We start from the raw sequence: 20,912 nt of genomic DNA, 5'->3' as shown, positions 1-20,912 counted from the left end.
AACTAAAGACAAAAAAAACTTCAACACAACTTGAAAGAGAAAACAATTTATTTTCAAAATTATTTGCATTGAATTTGATTTCAAAATACCATAGTTTTAATTTGTAAGGATAATTAAGTGACTTGCATTTTAAGTTGCATTTTATAATTTGAAAGTTGAAGCTTCTCTCGTGTTGTCATATATGACATCCTGAGGCACACAGCAGGTGTAAAGCGTGCACTCTGTTTCCTCCATTTCCTCGTGAGCAGGGCGGTTACAGGAAGCCTTAGCGGCCGGCTGCTGTTTGCACGGGCCAAAGTTCACGTTTGTCACATCCACTTGGCCATTAACTGTCTTTTTTGCATCCCTCTTGTCATAAACGGCCTTTCCTTTCACACACTGTCACTGAGTTTATGCTTTTAATGCTCGTCAACTTAACAGCCAAAGGAAGACAAGTAAATTTCAGCCTTAGTTTCATTTTTTGTTTTCAGGTTTGACCTTGAGCAATCCGGGTTTTACCATGTGTTGTCATTTATGCTGTTTCAGAAAAAATATATATATATCTGCAAGTGCGAAAACAAAAGCAGATTCTGAATCGGACTTGAATCTCTGATGAAAAAAAAATGTCAAGATTTTTTTTGGACCAATGTCGTCCAATTTTCAGTAAAAAATTCATTAGTAGTTTTGTATCTCATCTATTTTTTCACAGCCAGTCAATAGAGGGTGCTCAGGTGTTGGCAAAAGTGAATGAAATATTTCAAACTGTTAAATGCACTTTTATTACAGAACGCCAGTAAAACAACAAGAGTGATACTCTCAGACTGAACCACGGAGGCATCAATATTTACAATATAGTTATGTACAAACTATCTTACAGGCAGAATGAAAAAAAGGTAGCGTCACAGAAACAACACAGGCAACAGTGTATGCTTTTAAAAAATTATTTGTGAGGCCTTAAAGCACGACTTTTGTATATTGTACAGTCTTTCACACACAAACGTTTTGAGTCCAGGAATTGAGTGTTGGGAATGAAGCTTCCTTCTTGTAAATAGAAGAAAACGTGCACGCTGGCTACTTTAAATAATCTCACATTCATCCAGTTGGACTTTAAATAATCATCCATTCATTCGATGGCCCGCTTCGATTTTGGCCTGAATTATTGTGACAGTTTCAGGCACTCAGAGGTCACTATGGCGAACTTTTATTCTTTTTCATCTCATATACTGACCAATATAATCATGGTGGTGAACTTGAGCATTTTTGCTTTTACAATTAAAATCTTTTTTTTTTTTTCGGGTTATCTTTGATAAATCGGTTCAATATTTACGATGGCAAATCAGACTCACGGTGACCAATACAACACACCACATACTGTTGATAACATCTCCATAATCTTCTTCTTCAAACCAAGTCTGTCATAGCACCGGAACTACCAAGTACCCAGTACTAAAAGTTCTTGGAACTTTAGGTCATCTGAAGAGCTTCAACGACATGATAGGCCAAACAAGAAATGTGGACCCTGTGAGCGAGAGAGTGCAAAGTATGCAGAATAAAATAAGCCTCAGAGTTCAAGGGTCACACTTGGAGCTCGTGGTTTTCTGTGCAGTGGAAGCGGTTTAGCTTCTCCCGCTCCCGGTTGGAAATATCCAGTTTTGGGACGTGGGCCTGCTTCAGCGCAGGGGACGACGAGTGCGAGGGGGCCGGGGAGGGAGGGAGAGTCAGCTCGATTTCCTCGTAGCAGTGCGGGCTAACGGCGGCGGCGGTCGTGCCGGGCGGCGACTGGACCAGAGGCACGGCGGGAGGCGGGAGGGGCGGGGGGACCAAGTGGTCCAAATTTCGGATGAGGTTGACGTACTCCCTCTGGTTGTTGATGGTGTCCTCCTCCGGCGGGACGGCTTGCTGCTTTTTCCGCTTGTGCTGCAAGTGCGACAGGACCAAGGCACACGCGGTGCAGCCGCACACTAGCACCAATGCTAAGACGCCCAACAGGATCATATAAAAGCTGATGCCACCTTGTGTGTCTGACATGGCACCTGTAGGGGGCGACAAAAAATATCAATCGTGCTAAAAACAGCATGACAGAAAACATTTTGTGAATTTCTCTTCCATCTTACCTGGACATTGAGAGCCAAAACAAGGGCTTTTGAGGGTGAGGCACTCGTTTCCATGGTAACCCTCAGGACAGGCACACATGTACCTGCCATCGATGTTGTGACAGGGCATCCCCTGCGGGCAGGGGTTGGGGTTGCACACGTCCAGTGCAGTCTGATAAATAAAAAAATGACAGTACGAGATGATTAGAATCCTTTAAGAAAAAAAAGTAAAGCTCAACTTACCTCACAGAAGATTCCAGAATACCCAAAAGGGCAGTCACAGGCGACAGTGCGTTCATCCTTCTCCGTGCATTGACCTCCATGCAGACAGGGGGCGCTATCACAAGGACCAAGGGGAATTTGGCAGTATTTTCCAGAGAAGCCAGGCGGGCACAAACATCTGGATCCTGACATCTGGTCCTACACGAGTTGTTTTACAGTTCAGTTTGCGGACATAAATGCAATTATTCCAAGAAATGTACAAACTCACCTCACAATGTCCGCCATTGAGGCACACGCTCTGGCAGCTGCTGTTCCCTAATAGATTTTGAAAAAAATAGTCATATGAATGCAAATTTATTTACAAATGATTTACACGAAAGAAAATGTCGGCTTTTTGCTGTGAAGTGGATAAATGCCACACTCACTGATGTCACATTTTGACCCCATCCATCCAGGAAGACAGTCACACAGGTATCCACCAATCAGATTGCGGCAAAAGCGGGCATGGACGCATATTTTCATTTCACACTCATCGGCGTCTAAAGGGAGAAAAGATTCAATCTGTCGTCATGCATTATGATACCGCGTGCGGGCAAATGGAACATTATTCAATCAACTTTCAATCGCTGCTGTGATGGCGACAGAGTAATTTGTTTTCGGATTGACAACAAAACCTTTTGGGTAAATTGTACAAATGACGACGAGGAAAGTGTCCCGATCTTTGTGACATAGAACAGATGACGCACTCTGACGTGATAAAGAAGGCACAGAGATGAACTCAATTGAATAGGTTGAACAAAAGTGGCATTTAGCATAATAAAAAGCTAGCTTAAAATAAATATTTTTATTACATTAATTCACATATAAATTAATAAAACAAAATGACACCAGGCTACTTCCTGGTAAGTAGCTTAGCAACGAGTGCTAAATTCTCTGTCCTATGAGTTCCTCTCTCATAAAAACACCACTGGTCCACCTACAGAATGAGCTCAGGTCATTTATCACTTGACGTGTGTGTATTACAAAGTGTGTGATGCTACGGGGGATTATCAAATGTCAGAGTTATGTATCAATTTAACACACTTGAGTAGGAGGGTCCATAACCGTGAAAAATGGTTATGTTTCCAATCCCCGGGCTGCTAGTGAGTGGATTCAAAATGTGAGAAACATCCAACACACAAAAGCCCGGAGGAACATGCTTGTCAGTGTAAATGAACGCAACATTGTGTGAGAATGCAACCCTGAAGGCTCGCTCCAAGATGAACAGCTCACCTCAAAGGGGAAGATTTGATCACGTAGCCCTCGTTGAAATGCTGTTTTACTGGCTGTTTGCGGCGCAGGTCTCATTTAACGTGTAATTAGCAACGATAAATGAAGGAATCGGAGACGGTTGCTCCATGTTGAAATGAACGCGAGGAGGCCCCGAGGCTCGGTAATGAGTTGTTCTCACATCAAGCGTGAGTTCATCTAAAGGTCATCACAACTTTAAAGTTGCCGAACGTAATTATAGCCGTGATGCACTTTCACGGTTCGCATATTTTACGTTTGTGATTTTTCTGTATACAGTCATGAGTCAAAACTAATCATTAAAAAGAACTTTTTTTCTTTGTTTTGATTTATTAATTAATGCAGATTTTTAAGCGTGATAGGAAAATAAAATAATATAAATAATAAAATAATAATTTAAAAAATATATATATATATATTTATACACATATATATATTATAGTTTGACTGCCCTTGTAAGAAGAATCGTGACCGCATTGCAAAGATGGCTACTTGCCTGCAAAGGGATTTAATATTGACCCACTGACCTAGCTGGCACGTTCTGCCACTCCATCCCGGCGGGCAGAGGCATTGGTAACCTCTCGCAGTCTCTTGGCAAGTTGCGCCTGGTCCACAAGGACTTCGGTCGCACTGCCTCAGCGCTGCAACGACAAAATGTCCGTGAACCGTCGGCGAATGTGTGCATCGTGTTTGTGTGTGTAGCACGTGCAATGCAAGCATGTGGATGCACGATTAGGAACCATGCAGCACTGGCATGCCGACGCTTCAGGGGCTTTAAATATTTTCCGCTGCTGTGGTTTCTGTGCAAACAGTGATAAATGCAATCATCGGTGGCGCACCATTTTCTCATCCTCCACAGTCAGAGAGGAGGAGGAGGAGGAGGAGGGAGTGTGTTGAAGTCAATGGGGGAAGAAGATGGGCAGGGGTTAAAAGGTCTTCTTCCACTTATCTCAAACGGGAATTAACAAAGAAAATATTGAAAAACTCGAACGTCTCTCTCGTTTCATGAAGGGTTCCACTCCAGTCCTGCAGATGGCAGTAATGGTCATTACAAAGAAAGTGTCAACACTAAGCTTTTTTTACTTAACTATCTAATAAAGGCCTTCCTGTACTCCTCTTAACCTTTTATTTACATTATATAACCCAGCAACTAGTACTTTCCACGAACCTAAACGCAACTGCATCAAAAAAGGCCAGACGCTACTCGGACAAACAAACAGCCAATTCCAAACAAACAAGGAATTTAATTAATTTTGTTCGTAAATATAACCCGCGTCTAAGCTGCTTTGGAGTAACTCAAACAACAAACAAAAGCAAAACTAAACGCCCTCTTGTTCGTCTCCTTGTCTCACTCCTATCATAATAATAACAATAAAAAAATACATCTTGTTGTGTATACACGCCGGCAAATCCTGATGGCGAGGAACATCAGGGACGCAGCTTGTTTACAGTCTCAGCTCTGACGTACAATAACCCAAACGGCCCAATCTGGTCTGCACTTCACCTACACACTCGCATACACACGCTCATTTATATGACGCACATACCCACGCGTGATCAAGCCGTGACAGCTTGCTTGTTACTCCACCAAAACATTCTTGACCTTTATTCTCGCTTCACGGCACAGACATGGAGTTTATGAGGTGTGAAGGGATAGTGGAGGAAAGCATCTTTGTTCTAAAAATTATATATATATATATATAGGCGTAGCCATTTACCGTTTGCGCAGGTCTGCCCGGTCCAACCTTGGGCGCAGACGCAGCTGAAGCCCGTGGAGTCCTCCACACAGGTGGCGCCGTTCGCACACGGCGACGACACGCACGCGTGTTCAACTGGCGGGAGGAAAGAGGAAGCAGACAACGAACAAGGCCTTTATTAGTCCCTCGGGGGGAAGTTGTATATAAACTGGCAGATTAGACCAAGCAGTGTTGTAAATTGTTATATACTCACAGGGTACTTCATACAGGTATCTAATATGGTCTCAGCAGGATGATTTAATTTAATTTAATTTAATTTAATTTAATTTAATTTAATTTAATTTAATTTTATTTTATTTTATTTTATTTTATTCAGGGTGAATGTTTTGGCTCATTTGGCAAATCCAAATTCGGTGTTTAGGGCAAACATCACCGAAAGAACATGGTGGTGCCAGCCAGCATTATGCTTTCACTTTTAGGCGAGGCAAAAAAAAAATCATGAACAGTTCTTTAACCTGCAGCGAGAACATCACTCAAAATTGTACCATTAATTAAATTTCACCTACCAATGTCACAGTTGCGCCCACTAAAACCTTCCTGGCACTCGCACTGGTACTCGTCGGGCTCCGTGTTGGTACAGGTGCCGCCGTTCATGCAAGGTTGGTGAGTCCCGCAATAGTTCAGGTCTGAGACACACACACAATGGTTTGTTTCATTTAGGTGGCACAATGTAATATCATTAACCTGCTTCGATGTTACCCACGTTGTAAAGTGCCTTCAATTCTTTCCAGAAAGAAAAATGCATTATCCAAAATGCAAATAACCACACACACACATTTGCTCAGTGATCTCCATCACTTTTGTCTTCACCTGCGTAAAGACCCCGCCTACAGTTACAGGCTCACAATGGCCGTACCCAAGGCTATCGCCTTTCCCTCTGCACAATGGAACGTCCCACGGGCAGAGGGGCCGGGGTCCCGAATTCCCCCTCCCACACCACGGTGGGAGGAGGCGTCTCCTGGGATCATCTTTGTAAAAAAAAAAAAGCTGGGAAAGGGAGAGCGAGGTGAAACTTCTTAGTAGGTGGGGGAGGTTATCTCATGGAGAAGAGAAACGCTTGAGAGAACATCGATGGGTAAGGTTCCATCCATCCATCCATCCATCCATCCATCCATCCATCCAGCCATCCATCCATGTACCTTTATCACACAGCAGACCTCCCCAGTTGACGTCGCACACACACTGCCAGGGTTCAGTGCAGCTGCCATACACACAACCGGGGAACGTCACACACTGGTCACACAGAGACCCCGTCCAGCCGTAGTGACAGCTAAGTCGAAGACGGGAGAAGAAAAACATGTTTATATTCTCTCGGTACATTCCGCATAATGAGACGCTTCTCGGACAAAGGAAAACAAATTCCTCGCAAAGAAAAACCACAATAAATGCAAAACAAGGTTCATTACGATGCTTTCTGACCTGACCTGCATCTAATTCATCCAAAATAGTGACATAAAGTAAAAAAACAGCATTCTGAGAATTATTAAGGTAGAATTCAAATGAAGCTTTTGTGTTGGCTGGTGGCTGTGAGACACTCACGTGCATTGCCCAGGTTCGGTGCATGAGCCGTGGGCCTGGTGACAGCCTTGCCTGCACACGGCTGCAAAAACACATCAAAAATACAATTATAAATAAAAAAAAAAAAGGCATTTTTTTGCTTCACTTCAATGGACATTGTGCTGCTCACTCTGGTATTTGCACCGTGGCCACCAGGAGGCAGTATAACACAGACCCCCACCCTTCAATTCATCACAATTAAGTCACCCGAGGTAATTTTTTAAACTTCCTCCAATCAGCAACCTGCTGAGAAGGAAGCGTGATGAGGCGAGGCGAGGGCGGGGGTGCTAATGGCTGCAGGATGTCCTAAAACTAACTTTTTTTTTTTTTTTCACGGTTTCCATTTGTGTTTCCTGCATTTCGTTTGGACCACAGAAGCAAATGCTTGGTGGTCACAGAGTTCATCTCCAGCTGTGGAGTCACATGCACAGGTGGAGAATGAACCATTCAAATCCAAATGGACTATCGGGAGTTGTTTTATGAGGGGGGAACCCCATTTTGACCGCCTGCTGGTATGGGTTAGTTTAGGGAATTTTTATTTTTAAACAATCTAGCACCTGACCTTCTTTGCACTCAGGTCCCGTCCAGCCTTCCATGCAGACCTTGGAGCCGTTGGGGTCGCAGTTGAAGTGCCCGACAAAGTCATCACGGGCTCGGCAGAACTTATTGCAGAAAGGCCCGTAGTAGTTGGAGTCGCAGCGAAAGCGCAAACGATACTCCAGGCTGAAGGAGCGGCCATGATGGCGATACGCCTGCCACTGCTCTCCAGGATTCAACATGGAGGAGAGAAGAACACGCTCAATCAGCTGATCTGAGGGAGCAGTAGAAGAAAAAAAAACTCTTTAATCTTTCACATATTTTTTAAACATTCAAAAACAATTGACAGTGTCAATTAAAAGTAAAAATGATGAGGCTATAAACTAACTCTAGCTAACGAGCAGTTTACTGTAATGAAGTTCAGTGCGGCTTGTTCTGACATTGTCCACTTGACTTTGAGCTGCTTATTAAATCGCAAGTGATGAAAAGTTGAACCCAATTTAAATAGAATAATAACACTAGTGCTATCTTATTCAAAGTCATTGCGTCCTCTAGGTACTACTTAATGCTTTTTCACTATATACTGTAAAGGGCATTTGGAAGGGGTACAGCCAGTAATCCGTTTTGATTAAACGCCAGTCCTGCAAGCCAGGCAGGACCGCCCCGCCCCACCCCGCCCCGTGTTAGGTCGGCTGCGAGATGGCAGAATAGCTTCAGTGGCAGAGTAGGGAGCTGTCAGGAGCCGAGATGGAACTGGACGATAATGACAAGGAGAAGACGGGGGAAGAACGGTGAAGGAAGCGCAGAGCTACCGCTCATTATCTCCGCTATCTTTTTGGGCTCATCCGCCGGCACCATGAGGAAGAGGAGGAGGATGGTGGGATGAAAGTCGAGGCATGACAGGAGTGCAAAAAAATGTATATATATATATATATATATATATATATATATGGCATGACAGGGGGGAAAAAAATATATATATACATATGTATATCTTTATTTATTTATAATTATATATATTTATTTATAATGATATATTTATATAAAAGTATAAAATATAAATAAATATATATATTTATATATTTCTTAGATTATAAATATATTATTTATAATATATGTCTATTTTTATTTATTAGATATACATACTATATACTATATATGGAGCTCATGTTGACTGTCATGCAGCTTTTCTCGATTAGGAGGAGAAACAACAAGGCAGATGAGCAGGAAATGAAAAGCGAGCCCTCCTAACCTTGTGTGATCAGAGACAAGAGAGACACAAAAAAAAAAAATTGAGGCACATTTCTCACAAGCACACATGCACCTCATTACAGTGGTGGCTATAAACAGTGGCCACAACGTAATGAGATCGACTACAAGAGCTGAATAGACCTCAGATTTTTTTTCCAGAACAGGCACCAAAGTTGTTCCCTGTGGCACGAAAATAAATAACGGACTTCAACTGAAAATGATGACAACAAATTATGGGTTGTGTATATGTCATCATTTCTTAGTCCAAATTGGGCTATTTGTTGTGACAATAAGATCTCACAATCATGTTTGCCCAAATTGTCTCATTTTATCCGCTTTGGCATGGACTCAAATGATATGAAAATCAGCCGCTCTCATCCCTACGTGCATAAATAAATAAACACAGTAAAACAATTTGTACTGCACCTGCTGGTGATGTGTTGTTGTCATCATCCTGAGCCTCCAAAACCAAAGAAAATGATTTCTGTAAGAGAGAAAACACACCAAATTACATTTTAGCATTTTCCAAACTGTGCTTGCTGGGTTTATTGGTTAATCCCATTTAGACTCACATAAAGCAAGTCAAATTTCATAAATTTAAAATTCACAGCTGTATTTGGAGATAGCAGCTCCACCTCGTATTGGTTGACATGGAGCTCGGAGGGGTTTATCACCCATTAGAGATAAGAGAGGCCACACGTTCTTTTCTGATGAATACATTCATGCCACACACAAGGCGAGCATATCGCAAAAGCCTCAAACCCAACATTTGTTATTATTCCGCGGTTGTCGTCGCCCGCAGCGCTTTGCTATGGTCTCGTTGTTATTGTGAGAAGATTGTATGGAGGTGAAGGAGATATGGGAAGGTGCGAAATGGGCGGCCGGGGGAGGTGAAAATTGCTGCGGGAGACCTTGCTAGATTCAAACAACAACAAATCTAACAGTTATTTATATTTCTTTGATAGGAATATGAAATTTAAAAAAGATATATTTCGGGTACAGACGGTGCTTTGGCGCCACACTAGATGGAATCACCTGTTGAGATATGTGATGAATGAGGAGAACAAAAGAGGTCAGAGGGAGGAAACAAACACTTGGAGATATCAGAGAGTGGAAAGATTAGAGAGTGAAAAGACAGTCGATCAGATAAAACGCCCACGAACACGCAAAGATTGGAAGGCACGGTGCTAATGAGATGCGCAGGCTAGCAGTTCATTAAGGGCAAGAGAGCAGAAAGCTCACTGACACATTAAAATTCATTATTTTCAATTTAGAGCTGCGAGAGCCACAAGGTGGAATATCATGAATAAATAGCCGAGGGTAAAAGGGGTCTTGAAAAATGATGTCATGATGTCATTTCATTCACACGAAATCGATTGACTGGTGCTGGAAATAAATAGCAGCCGTGTTTGGAAGTATTTGAAAGTTGAATTGATTGAGAAATGTGGACAAAGCATGTCGAAAATATGTGGAGAACAATTTGATGTGTCGTCGGGATGATGTCATTTCTCCAGGAAAGGCGCGTCTGGGGAAGTTTTTTTTTTTTTTACTAAGTTTGGAACCTCCGCAGAGGTCACGCTAACTATGAGTCCCGACGAGCGCTGATAAGAGAATAGAAAAGGTTAGCGAGCGCTTCCTGAGCGCCTTTACAAAAAACACACAAGCGGGCCACTGCCGTACGACGTCATTGGGGGCATTAACGAGGGAGAGAAGAATAAAATGTTCCAAAAACAACAACGTGGAGCACAAAGCGGGCAACAGAACTATCGAGAAAATCCGGTGGAATCCCAACTGGTGATGTGACATCACACAAAACCATCCAGACCTGGATTTGAACTTTCTCGCCATGTCTCCTATCGAGATCAGAGTCTTCTCATGGAGGCTAGACACATGAGGGATTTTCAAATCAAATAGCAGACAATTAGAAGTTAGCTTTTCCCCCGAGGCTAAAGCTAAAAGACGGATCACGGCGCCCGGTGCAGACGTCTCACATTGAAGCCTTTATTGACGACGGGCCAAATTCACATTTAATGAAGATCTGAGAAGGCTCCTCATAAACCTGACATCTACTGCTCTACTACTAACTCTTCCCAGCATTAAAGCATCCCCCTCTCCCCCCCCTGCATGCGGCTCAGACATGGGCCGGGTAGGATATCCCGACAAAGCCAGGCTGTACAAACACAGCTCTGCCACAGGAAGAACTCCCAACCCTGAGAGAGGAATTTCCCTTCACAACGCATGTCCACTTCATGCAACACACACACACAATCAGACAATTTGACAGCAAGAAATAAATCATGCAACAATAGAGACCATTGATGGAGCGCTCTAACTGCATTATCGCAGGTACTACTGATATGAACCGAAAATATTATCGCTATATTTGGAAGAATCGGTGCAAGAACAATCGATTGGACATGACAAAATGGCGGACAAATGATAATATATGGGGAAGCGTATTTGGTAGCTCAAAACGGCCACAATAGATTGTATTGAATTGATGAGAATTCGGAAGTTGGATTTAAATATGTGACAACAACTGCAAATTATTTCCACGCTACGACAAAACAATGAGCCACGGGCGTGTTTCTGCATTATGGATTCATTTAAGCAGCGGTTGATTAGATTCCTCGTTTAAGGCTCCGGTGGCTTTGAATTACTGCAAGAGCATCAAGTATAGGCCTCAACATCATCGACGTTTAGCACATTAGCACGTAGCGAGCACGTTAAAGAAGGAGGCTAATTGACAATTAAACGTGCACACCGTGTAGAAGACGCGCAACTTTCTCGCGAGCGTGAAAATATGCAGCTGTGTTTTCATGGACCTGCCAACTCTCACTCGGAACGTGAGGAGGGAGGTCCAAGGCAATTACGAGCTCACACATATGCAAACGCACACACACACTGTTGTCATGACAGCGGCCTTGCCCGAGTCGGATCGGACGGCGCACGCTTCGCCAGCACGCCAAATTAGTGGAACGGCCATTATTATTCTGACAGCATAAATTCAGATTTGACATACAGAGTGTGATTGAAGGGCTGCGTATGAAGGCTGGTCACGGTTATCTGCCATGCACACAACTGTTTTCCATTTTTTTTTTGTCTCTCCATCCAGCACGTTTGTCTCAAAAAGCTGAATCGATTTCCACTTCGTTGAACTAAAATAAAACCCAAACCTATCAGGCCACCGAGAGTGTCACGGTAAAGGACATAAAAAGCACAAAAGCTCACTCCCGCAGGACACGATTGTTGTCGCCTTGATGGATTTTTTGCTTACAGCAGCAAAGAGAAAAGAAAATCAATGTCTTCTCTTTGTGACTTTTTTGCTCTTGAAATAGAGACATGGCTTCACGGCTGATGGTTTCTAAAATATTAATCGAGTATCATCAAGTGGAGGCTGACATTCCGGCCCCATCAGGTGAGGAAAACAAACACACCCGTTCCATGTGACCCCCACCCCTCTAATTTTAGGGTTCCAATGCTATTGTGACAGTCCAGTGGATCCCACCCAGAAACACCTGTGCCTCCCTCATCTCCTCTGCAGGGCATCCTTCTCCACCCTTCCCATCCTGATCAGCCCCCCCCCTCCCCAACCAAATGCCCATGTCTCGCCCAAAGCCCCCCCCTTGCCACTTCTCCCTGGAAACTTCCGCAGGAAATTACCTTGTCTAGTCTAGTCGCTTCACATCCACTCAGGCACTTTTAGGAGGGAGCATTAGTGAGGATAGACTGGGAGGGGGGGGGGGGGGCAGGTTGTCTGAAAAACTGTGTGGGAGGGGTGGGGGTTGTGTTGTCCCAGGGTACAAATCACACTGCCTGTAAAAAGTGACATTTATGTGCCTCTATTCCCAGTTGCTTATTTATTTATTTTTATTTTTTAATTAATTAATTTATTTATTCATTTCTCTATTTATTTATTTCTCTATTTTTTCATTTTTTATATTTATTTATTTTAAAATATGCATTTATCAAATGTAGTCATTTATAAAATACATTTAATCATGTATTTATATAGATTTATTTCTACAAATATATTCATTTATACAAATATATTTTTTTATTTTTTTATTCTTATTTATTTTACAGTGCACCAATTCCAAATGAGAGCCGACATGAGATCCGAGATCCGCCCCACAAGCGAGCAAACAGACCGATTGCAACGCTGTCTAATCCGAAGGGACAACAATAATAAAGTCGCTCAACACCACTACGGGGTTGAAGCCATACGAAGAGCCGAGAAGATTTCGCGAGAAGTCGATCAGTTGGCGGTGAAAGGAAAACACGGTCTGTAATTACACCTGTGGAAGATATTACTTCTGTGACACCGACAGAGGTAGCGGTTGATTTCGCGGCGACCTCCTTTGTCTTATTTCATTGGCGACAAAATCCAATTTGCACACTAATTAAATCATTTGGAAAGTTTTCCTTTGAGATGATTGGGTGACAGTTCAGTTATCTCTTTAGCACACAACTCCTCAAGGGAATTAACTTTCTCAGTCTCCTCTCGACTGATGTGAACAATCGTTTCATGAGCTCTCAGGTAGGGCGCGTCCGTGGGGGGGGGGGGGGGCAAACAGGAGTGTGTGTGTGCACGCCAGGGTATCAGCGTACACGCAGGTATGCGGCGAGGCAGCGTGGGAGAGTCAATTAGAGCACAAAAGAGTGAAAGAGAGACTCGGCAGAGGGAAAGAAAGCGCCTCTCTTCTGGTTTGCCTTGGTTGGCTTCACATGATCACAGCGACAAGGCACCATGACAAGCCCACCTCCATCTTGCTAGGTCACATTAGCGCTGTTTGCTTTCAGAGCTAAAAAGTCGACAAATATTAGCACAAGTACTCAGTATCATGGCGGCAAACAATTTTTTTTTTTTATCTCAAATTGGACTGCAACAGCAATGCTGGGAGAAGATTTGAAAACAAAGTGATTAGCTAATAAGTCGCTAATTACAAAACATAAACAGGATATGTGCTAATTAGAAAAAGGATGTCGCTACCAAGAGGAAATCAAAACTACAAAGCGCTAATAAGATCCAAATACAAAGCGACAATTACGTTTCTCATGAAGAGGAGTGAGGGAGCTCACCTTTCCTCACAATGAGCTTACTCACCCCGGTGGCGGGGGTGGAGGGGGGGGGTCACATTCCCGGCCCGACAAACCCACCCGGCCACTTCCACGTTGTGTCACATCTAACCGATCTCAAATAATTAGGCACAAAGGAAAAAACACACACAGGGGTGATGCACAATGCAATCAAGGCACGCTAACGAGGATCATCAATCGGCGAATCGGACGGATGTGATTCAAAGGAGAAAAAGTTACAACGCTGAGTGAATGCAAAGATGGATTGAGGGGAATATTTATTTGCATTTTTGCGGGCCTGGGTGTGTTTTGATTAAAAGCTAGAATCAATACATTTCCAGGTTCCAACTACTGAGCTGCTAATGGAAGATTCATGACTCTGCTTAGATGAACACCAAACCTAAAAGTCAGCAGTTGGACGGGTCGATTCTACCCCGAGCGGTATTGTCTTTTTATCAAGTACCTCAACTTTTAACTCAGTGAGAACTTGTATGTGCAGTCCATCCCCAAATTAATTGACATTGTAAATATTTCCAACACGGACTGCTGTTTTACAAGGCGGGAGTCAAAACCGATCCCCATTGTGAGTCAATTAAGCGCGATGGACCTGAGCAGCGTGGTGGCTCGGTTTAAAAGGGAATTTCCCCCCGAGCAGATCGAGTGATAAAGCCTTTGTCGCCCGGCCCCGCTTGGCAGGGAGGGAAAGAAAAGGAATCTGAACTCTGTCTCTGAGGGTCATTGTTATTCCAGCCAGCCTTGTTTGAGTGTATTGTTGTGCTTGAAGCTTAGGCCCGTTACCGTGGTAACCCCCCGCAGATAACCAAGCTCTGTACTTACTGGCCAGGCGTATTTGAAGGGAATGACAATGAGTCCATTAGTCCCATCATCTCCTCCACGGCGGTGGAGCGATTGGGAATTTCCTCCCAGGATCCCCGTGCTGCCCGAGCCGAAGGTGCAGGCTCCGGTCGGGGCCACTCGGGCTTGGTACTCCTTGAGGCAGGCTTGGAAAAAAGTGTCGCACTGGTCTCGGGATGAGCAACGTTGTTCGCCGCCGACCGGGATGTCGCAGCAGTTTCCGTTCAGGAGGAGTCCGTTGGGGTTCTGGTAGTGGCGGATCTGGAGCTCGAACATCCCGACCGTGCGCACCGCCTGACGACAACAGACAGAAAGCGCCTTTATTCGACATCTTAATGAGCCCAAAGCACTTTGGTGTCATTCTCCTTTGAAGGTTCCCGATGTATAACAATAATTATAAAGAGGCCTGTTCTTCAAACTGTCAGCATATGACAAGAAAATTAATTAATGATATGTTTCTAGAGAGCTATTATTTTAAATGAGTGAGCGCTAGCTACATTTGAAAAGATTCTGTTCTGAAAGTGACACCAATGTCATAAAAGTGGATATTTGCAGTAAACAGGGAATAGAGTTGATATCAAATAAAATACAATCGTATGTCTACGAATGGATTGTTGACGATCACACCAATATTTTAATATTTTATTTCAAAGTATCTAAAATCAATCTGAATCAGTATGCTAGCTTAATGCTAAGACGCAATGTAAAATGCTTCGGATTGGCTAACAAAACTAGCATCACTGTTGTCAAAAATTGTATTTACAGTAAGTTGAAAAACTATATTCTGATTAATAATGTATTTGTGGAATATTAAGTAATAAAATGCGCCCATTTTTTTTTTAATCCATCTCAAGTGGCGGCCATTTTATCACAAATGACACCGCAGTGTCTAAGGGACTACGAACGTCACATGACCAAACTTAATAATAAAAAATTCTATCAGCCTAAAGCCAGGGAATAACACTAACAGGACATAAATTGAATTAACGACATCATCAGCAATGGCTGCCGTTCAACATAATCCTGCGATTATATTCCCTTTTCTTCTCGGCTGTGTCACACCCGCACCCTTCATAGTTTTGACTCTTCAGTTAAGGGAGGCTGCCTCCTTATTTCTCAACACGGGAACCGGCTCCTGACATTTCTCTTTCTTCGGCTTTCACCACTGTCACCTCACCATTCTTCTTTTCTGCCAGCTCGAGATGGGTGGAGGACACACACACACAGGCAAGACTTAATAAGACCCCCTGAGAATTTCAGAGCAGCAGGGTCGTTCGTGTGTGTGCTGTCTACTGCGGGGGGGACAATGGCGTTGCCGACAATGTCCTCAAACTCTTTAATTTTGTCTTTCGAATTGTAAGGCGCGTTTGCGCTTTTCCTTTTAAAGTCCAATTCTGAAGCTGAGCAGAGCGACATAACCTCGCTCCTGCCCCATTTCATCTCCATCAAAAGGCTTGCGGCCATACAGTGGCCTCATCACTCTGCATCCTCCTTTTCTTCCAACTCTCCCGTCCGTGTCCGAGTCATTAGCGGCATTCCGGCATGTCAGCGCTCAATCGGAGCAGAGAGACATGCCGGGCCGTGTCATCTCTGCAGGAGCGCCAATCCACTAGTTCGTTTTCTATCCTGCGTGTTCCGTTCGGGGTTGCGAAAGAACTGGAGGCTGAAAGCAACCGTCACTGGAAATGGACCACGGAACACAATTAGCTATCCAAATGACAGCATTCAAAACATGCAAATAAATACCCAAATTCAAAAGCCACCAGTCATAGCACAGCATCTGTTTGACCCAGTCAGGATCTCTTCCAGATGTTGAAGAATAGGACTCGGAGGTCAAAGGGGACTCCACTCCTTGTAACCACCCACACTCGCGTGTTGGTCTCCCAAGTGGCAGATCCGGCCTATCCCGACTGGGAGGCCATTAAAGTGGAACTTTGTTCTTACACCAGCTGCATGAAAGTTAGCATTGTGAACCACTTCAGTCGTAAAGGTCGGCAATTATAATAAAGCAACACTTTGGGCCTGGTGAACAATGTCGATAGATATTCAGAGTTCAATGCATGTAGATGTAATATTTCTGAATGAAATACAAAATACACAATCTGTCTGCCTGCTCTCCAATCAAATCCACCAAAAAATTGTTACTTGCGCCACAACTTAGACCTACTTTTAGGTGGTCTAAAATGTACTCTACCTTCTGTTGCTATATTGTCAGCTGCATTCGGGTCATATAATTAAAAACAAAAACGCCTGCAATCCGCCCATCAACTGCGAGAATGCAGCGATTGGAGCGCGTTGTTGCTCAGCGATAAAGAGAAATGCCGGAATATTCTGCATTGACACATTCCAGAGTGTTCTTGGCAGTGGCCTTGAGGTTTCACGCACACATCCACATGCATACATGGAGCAGCTTCCTCACATCACAACTAGGCATCATGAGGTCCTTGACAGCTGCACAGTATAAACTCAGCACTCATTGTTCCCAACAGCACCTTTTTTTTTTTTTTTTATGAATCTCTCTAGAAAGCAACACATGCATTTGAGTAACACACACACCAAAGGAGGTGTGTTCTTAACAATAGAAGATGCGTCAAGCAGCCGCAGGGCTATGAGCTCATCGGCCAGTTGATTATTTTGACATTGTGATTTGACACATATAACACTCGCTTTTGTTGATCTGGTTAAACGATATTAATAATGCCTTGGTTAGGTAACTGCAAACTTCTCTAAGCCTACTTTTAAGCGAACCGGTTCTTTTTTTTCACTTGATGTAGTGGAATTTCAAATGGCTGCTTATACTAAACATTGCGCAATGATAATCCACAGTCCATTCTTTGAGAGCCGTAAAAAAAATGATTTAAATAGTGCAGTATAACGCTAGAAAGCAATTCCCATGGTGTTTTCATCCATGCATGTAGTAAAACCAGGATTAGTTCGGTTCCCTGAGTCAGAACAACAGGTGGGCAGAGCGCCACTGAAGGAGAACCGCCAGCACAATACGCATGAGAAAAAGCGCCAATAACGTGCAAATGTGGGGGACAAAGTGCGTTAAAAGACGGGCGGTGCGCTTGAAGTGTTGCTGGAAATAGCACCTAATCGGCGGCTTACCTGTGGTTGCATGACGAGCGCGACGAGGAAGATCACAACCCGCGCCAGGTGGAGGCTCTCCGCGTGCGCGGCGGTGACTCTTCTGAGCTCCGGCCGACTTGTGCCTTCCATGCCGGTGTCGGAGGCGGCGATGCCCACCTCCCCTCCACTCTTCCTCCTATTCCGAACCGAATCTTTCACACCCCCTTCTAGTGGCCACTTACTTCATCCCTGCTTTGATTTGCACCCGCCGTGCATACACCTGCGTCCCTCTGGAAAGCCGGTGAGCGTCCGCAAACGCACCACCACCCCAAAAAAAAAAAAAAAAAAAAAAAAAAAAATCAACACCGGCTATGGTTCTTCTTCCTCTTTTAAGCGGCTTTAAAGGTCCAATCTGGTGGCTCGCGCTGGACTTGAACTCTCATCCCAATTAGGTCACTCTCCGTCTCTCTTCAAGGCAAATCAATCAAGCCCCGAAGCAATCGAACATCTTCCGATTCTAGCCCATTTTTTAATTCTTCTTGGTGTAAAGTTTTTTTTGCCCTTTGTGCGCTCATGCAAAAAAGCGCCGGCTGGTCATTTGTCAAGCGCATAGGAAGCCTGGCGGCGAGTCAATGTGGCAAACAATGAGGGAGAGAGAGAAAGAGAGAGAGAGAGAGAAAGAACGCTCGGAGGGTGTGTCCTGAAGCAGCGACTATCCGTCTTTCAGCGCCGGTCCGGAAGATTTCCACCCCTGACAAAAGCTCCACTTTCTCTTTTTTGCTCTCAAACTTTGCGTCACTTAGGCGCGCCGCTCCACATGATTCACGCGTAAAATCTTTTTTACGCAATGCTCTTATTTGTCAAAAGCTCTGCTGTGGGCCAATTAGCAGCAGGAATACACCGGCTGGACCTCAGGGGCCCCATGTGTTGTCCCCCCCCCCCCATTTGAACCCCGCCCCCTTTCTAATTTGAATGATAAAACAATTCAATCACTGCATTTTAGTGTCTCAAGCTAAATCAATTACAATAATCAACTGTATCAATTTTCTATCGCATTTCAAGGTGAGCTGCATCACTTATTTAACTTGCTCATAATTACATGCTAGTTACCATGGTTACAAGCTGCTATTGTGAGATGAAGTCTCATCATCATCATCATCATCCATGAAGTATGTTACTAACCGGCTTTGTCTCGCTCTTTCCAATGGCTGCTGCTTCTCGCTTTCCATTTTCATGCTTGTAATCAGCATTGGAGAAGCTCGGGGCCGACATGGTGACATCGTGGGGCTATTACGGATGTTGATACGGCTCTGCCCATCGTTCTCTCATCCGTTCCTCGATCGCTACTTTTTACCTTCGGAGGCAACTGTAAAAAAAAAAAAAAAAAATCTAGTGAAACCATGATCTTGACTGAATTTATCTTAAAAATAAAATGTCCTAAAAAAAAAACGACAATGTATCTTTGTTCATCTATCTATGTTTGTGACATATAGTGACAAGCAGAAATTTTTTTTCTTAAGATGGCAGCAGGAAAAATATTTTCAGGGTACTGCGCTCATGCACATGGCATGTTTTCCACACGTGTCCACACAATGTACCTTCTTCATCGCCGATGGTGGTCTTCTTGCTCAAGAACTTCCCTGACAACCGCTGGCGTTTCCGCGGCCCCCGGCGCTCGCCGTTAAGCCCCCCCACCAACTGCAGAACAGAGGGGACCCTTGAGGAAACGGGGGGGCCTCCATTTGCATGGCAGGGGCCGTGACCTTGGTGTCCGAGATGAATTCTTAACCAAGGCGAGAGAGGAAATGACATGATAGGACCAAGTCTGTGCTCCATAGCTCTCCATAGCTCACCTGCGGAAGTTAATAAAAATGACTAAACAAGAGCTTGGGGGAAAAAATTAAATGCATCTCCTCCATCCACCTTACAAATGAATGCAGGTCTCAACCTCAAACTCTCAAAAGTTTTTTTACCCGACCTACCCAAAATGAATCGGTCCACTTTTGGGTCCCGATCCACAGGTTGAGAACCCCTAATTTATGACTATTCGGATTGGAATTGCTATACAGTATGTATTTTTTACCCGACCCACCCAAAATTAATCGGTCCACTTTTGGGTCTCCATCCACAGATTGAGAACCCCTGATTTATGACTATTAGGATTGGAATTGCTATAAAGTATGAAGATACTATCCGGTATGGCGATCCTATCGCATGGTGAGTTACTTCAAGTTTCCCAATCTCTTGATTGAATGAATCAACACACATTCCATGCGGGTGTGACATCGACATCAAAAAACGATGCCATACGCAAGCAAGAATCTCCAAATATAACAAACAAACGTATCGGAAAGGAAGCAGATCGACAAAGATACAGTCTGGAAAATGTCGCGGGTCGGTCTTCGGGGAGATCTCTCGCGCTGTCTTTTTATTCGACTGCCGAGTGACGTCAACACCCTCCCACACATGCGAGCCGACAGATAAGTCGTCTTTTCAGTTCCTGCAACTGTAAGAACACTGTGCTGGTGAGTAGGAAGGCGCTCGGCATGTTGCCAGGAGCATGAAACACACACACAGACACACACATGTGGCGCCCTGGTGGCGAAGGTCAACGCTTTCTCAAGGCAAAATAAGGGAGTGTGGAAGGGCTTGGGAAAGTGACGGAAGAATGCGCATTTGTGCGAACGCAGTCGAGGCGACCTAAAGACAATAACTCAGGGCACAGTTTAAGTCCACAACAGGGGGGGCCTCCCTCCCTGTGACTGTGTGTGTGTGTGTGTGTGTTTGTAGACACATAGTGAGTCCAAATTAAGCCAAACTCACACTGAATCTACTCAGCACATAATTACAGAACACAATAAGCCAAGACCAGAGAGGATACGGTGGGCAAACAAGAATTGGGCATTTACTAATTGGGCCCACCATTGTGAGCACAAGTGGCTGTTAAACATCATTAAGAGATGGAGTCAATTAGATATTCACCTAAAAGTGCCCATGGCCCTCTGATCGACCCCCAGTCTTCTTTGCATAATTAATTGGAGGTGAAATGTTGTGCCAAGAAAGCTGTTTTCATCAACCTGAAGTTGATTTGGGTAAATATTCACCATATTGTGAAGAATGTGTGGTGACGTCACTATTGCTTGCAATAAATGTGACTCATTCATGAATTTATCAGTATTACTTGCTTACCTTCAATGGGAGGTTGCCTTCGGTCACACTTAATGCA

General features: G+C 43.9%; 1 protein-coding gene across 1 annotated transcript; it reads right to left on the bottom strand.

Moving 5' to 3' along the window:
* Nucleotides 1–734: 734 nt before the first annotated feature.
* LOC148395707 (uncharacterized) lies at nucleotides 735–20,894 on the bottom strand. Its single transcript, XM_088381854.1, has 16 exons — nucleotides 19,285–20,894; nucleotides 18,869–19,052; nucleotides 17,726–17,976; nucleotides 14,600–14,911; nucleotides 9,110–9,167; nucleotides 7,458–7,706; nucleotides 6,878–6,938; nucleotides 6,478–6,608; nucleotides 5,845–5,964; nucleotides 5,300–5,413; nucleotides 4,109–4,222; nucleotides 2,720–2,833; nucleotides 2,563–2,609; nucleotides 2,316–2,492; nucleotides 2,094–2,244; nucleotides 735–2,012 (listed from the first exon to the last, which is right to left on the bottom strand). Exons 3-16 carry the CDS (start codon nucleotides 17,834–17,836, stop codon nucleotides 1,555–1,557), a joined length of 2,217 nt encoding a protein of 738 aa, XP_088237980.1. The 5' UTR covers nucleotides 17,837–17,976; nucleotides 18,869–19,052; nucleotides 19,285–20,894; the 3' UTR covers nucleotides 735–1,554.
* Nucleotides 20,895–20,912: the final 18 nt, after the last annotated feature.

The sequence above is a fragment of the Syngnathus floridae genome, chromosome 7 (genome assembly GCF_059516105.1).
Source record: "Syngnathus floridae isolate MCC-2025c chromosome 7, RoL_Sflo_1.0, whole genome shotgun sequence".
NCBI classification, from domain to species: Eukaryota; Metazoa; Chordata; class Actinopteri; order Syngnathiformes; family Syngnathidae; genus Syngnathus; species Syngnathus floridae.
The sequence above is the reverse complement of the archived record's forward strand: the minus strand, read 5'-3'. Positions and strand labels throughout refer to the sequence as shown.